Below are 2,500 nucleotides of genomic sequence, written 5' to 3' on the forward strand. Positions count from 1 at the left end.
TCCGTCTAACTGGCACAGCCTGCGCCCGCATGCCCGCCCGCACGCCACCTGCTCGCTCAGCCTCCTCGGCGGGCCCCGCGCCAGCCCGGCCGTCCCGCTACAGCGCACCGCAGTCAGATCCAATCACAAGCCCCGCACAACAACAACAGCAGCGCAGACGTGAGCGGACTGATGGATTAAAAAAAAAAGGCATCGGTCTGCGAAAATGAGCGTTTTTATGGCCAGGTGAGCGGTTGGAGCTGTCGGAAGGGGGGGGGGGGGGGTATTGCCTCGGTGCTCGCTGCGCGGCGGGCGGGTGAGGCCAAACAAACAGAGACGTGATCGTCTGGGAGCTGTCTGGGGAGAGGTGGCGGGGGACACACAAGGACGGGGCAGGACACTGCAGACGAGGACAGTGACGGATACGTCAACTGAGACGCCAAAAAAAAAAAACGGAGTTACTCGCTGGCCATATGAGACGGTGTTCAAATATACTTCATTAAAATAGAGATTAGAGTCAGAGGTCAGGACAGCCAAAAGGACCAGATGGAGGACAAAGAGACATTGTGAAAATAACGGTTTTGTTTTAGTACTGCGCTCTGCTCATGGTATGAGGTGCTGTTTAAAATGCTTTGGGTCGTTATGTCAGACATTATGTCAGACAACTTAATATGGTGAAGTTTGTGGTCATGTTTTCACATGTAGCAGCATTTGTGCAGTGCGTGTCCTTTGCTCTGCGTTGCTGCAGTGATTGAGAGGCTTGCGGTGTGTGTGCACCGTGTGTGTGTGTGTGTGTGTGTGTGTGTGGCCGTTGCGTTGGTGTTGTAATGTTGTGGTCGTGTGCTGCTGGAGTTCATGTGCTGCTGGGCCACTCACTGATGGTGGTGAAAACGTTGGTGAAGCAGAAATAGTCGACAGCGTTGAGACTGAGCAAGTGGAAGAGGAACTGCTCCTTCTCCTCCTCACAGCGCAGGAATGCATAGCGCTTATACAGCTTCCTGTGGGACACATTACACAATCACACAACTAGCCGCAAACACACACACAAGCAGTTTTTTGTAGTATTGCATAAGTTTAATTATAATATAAAGAAAGATGGAAACCTTTGCATAAATCCATATTTGCACACCTATTTAGGACCACACATGCTCTTATACAAGTGCATGGCTCTCTATATTCTGATTCGGAGAGTTTTTAGGGGAGTTTTTAGGGGCTTTGAGTGTTCTGTGTAGAGAGTGGCGATCAGTCACATACTTGGTTAAGGCTTGGTTGGACAGCAGCTGCTTGAGGTGCTGGGAGAGCAGCTTCTTCTCCAGGGAGAGGCGGATCCAGGCCCGGGCGCGGCCCACGTCTGTCTTAATCTCACTCATACTCTGGATGTGCCTGAGCCACGGATAGAGTGATGGGGAAACACAATGGAGTGAGAGAAAGAGAAAGAGATAAGAGAGTCAGAGAGTGAGGGAGAAAGAGAGGGAGAAAGAGAGAGAGGGAGAGAGGGAGGGAGAAAGAGAGGGAGGGAGAGAGGGAGGGAGAAAGAGAGGGAGGGAGAGAGGGAGAGAGTGAGGGAGAAAGAGAGGGAGGGAGAGAGAGAGAGGTAATTTTGAGTGATGAAACTGCCCAACAACCACAAAACATGCAAAGAAAACTCCTCCAGCTGACAAGGGACAACAGCAGAGTCCAGTGGTGAAGTCCCTTGCACTGCCATGCGTGGGAGGCCTCGCAGGGCTTTCCCCTGCCACATCTCACATCTCACATGAGCACACTCATCTCTTTCACACCATGAGCTGTGTAAACAGGAAGCACACATACCTCATATCCTGTATGACAGAGACACGCAGCGTTGAGAGCCCGAGACCGGCATCAGATTTTCGCCTCTCTGGACTGTTTGACCCTGCAGGACAATAAGAAGGCCTTCAGCTTATGGAGCTTCCATACCTGTCTGTGTGTGTATTTGTGCACACGTGTGTCTGCAGTGTGTGTGTGTTTGTGCACTGTTTTCATGTCTGAAGTTATGCATTCACATGTACATGCATCTGTGTGTGTGTGTGTGTGTGTGTGTGTGTGTGTGTGTGTGTGTGTGTGTGTGTGTGTGTGTGTGTGTGTGTGTGTGTGTGTGTGTGTGTGTGTGTGTGTGTGTGTGTGTGTGTGTGTATGTATGTATGTATGTATGTGTGTGTGTGTGTGTGTGTGTGTGTGTGTGTGTGTGTGTGTGTGTGTGTGTGTGTGCGTATGTGTGCCTTGCCTGGTGAATCGGTTAGTAAGCTCTGTTTTTCCTCTCGGGCCTGATAGTGAAGGAGATGTGACCACAAGGCTGACTTCCCCTACAGATGGCCGAGAGAAAACAGGTCATGAGTCAGCACAGAGACGGCAGCGTGGCAGAGAGGCACGCATGGCACACGCATCCCATGCAACACAGCATTATCTCTCTTCTTTATCTTGTGTAGATCACCGTAGAAGATTTAGTGAATGAATATGCATGTGTGTGTGTGTGTGTGTGTGTGTGTGTGCTGACCTGTTTGAC

General features: G+C 50.8%; 1 protein-coding gene across 7 annotated transcripts in view; it reads right to left on the reverse strand.

The window, feature by feature from the left end:
- dennd5b (DENN/MADD domain containing 5B) overlaps positions 1-2,500 on the reverse strand; it is a 59,633-nt gene that overhangs the window by 9,003 nt on the left and 48,130 nt on the right. For all 7 annotated transcript variants that reach the window (XM_076296323.1, XM_076296324.1, XM_076296321.1 and 4 more), the window contains 5 exons: positions 2,492-2,500; positions 2,222-2,300; positions 1,789-1,870; positions 1,234-1,362; positions 856-977 (listed from right to left, as the gene is read on the reverse strand). The exon at positions 2,492-2,500 is cut by the window's right edge and continues 144 nt beyond it. In XM_076296323.1, the coding sequence (XP_076152438.1) occupies positions 856-977; positions 1,234-1,362; positions 1,789-1,870; positions 2,222-2,300; positions 2,492-2,500 (421 nt within the window). The remainder of the gene's footprint in view (positions 1-855; positions 978-1,233; positions 1,363-1,788; positions 1,871-2,221; positions 2,301-2,491) is intronic.

The sequence above is a fragment of the Alosa pseudoharengus genome, unplaced genomic scaffold (assembly GCF_046254945.1).
Source record: "Alosa pseudoharengus isolate Yale_2024_CS ecotype anadromous, Long Island Sound unplaced genomic scaffold, YU_APseudo_1.1 YU_APseudo_1.1_scf_20, whole genome shotgun sequence".
Classification (NCBI taxonomy): domain Eukaryota; kingdom Metazoa; phylum Chordata; class Actinopteri; order Clupeiformes; family Clupeidae; genus Alosa; species Alosa pseudoharengus.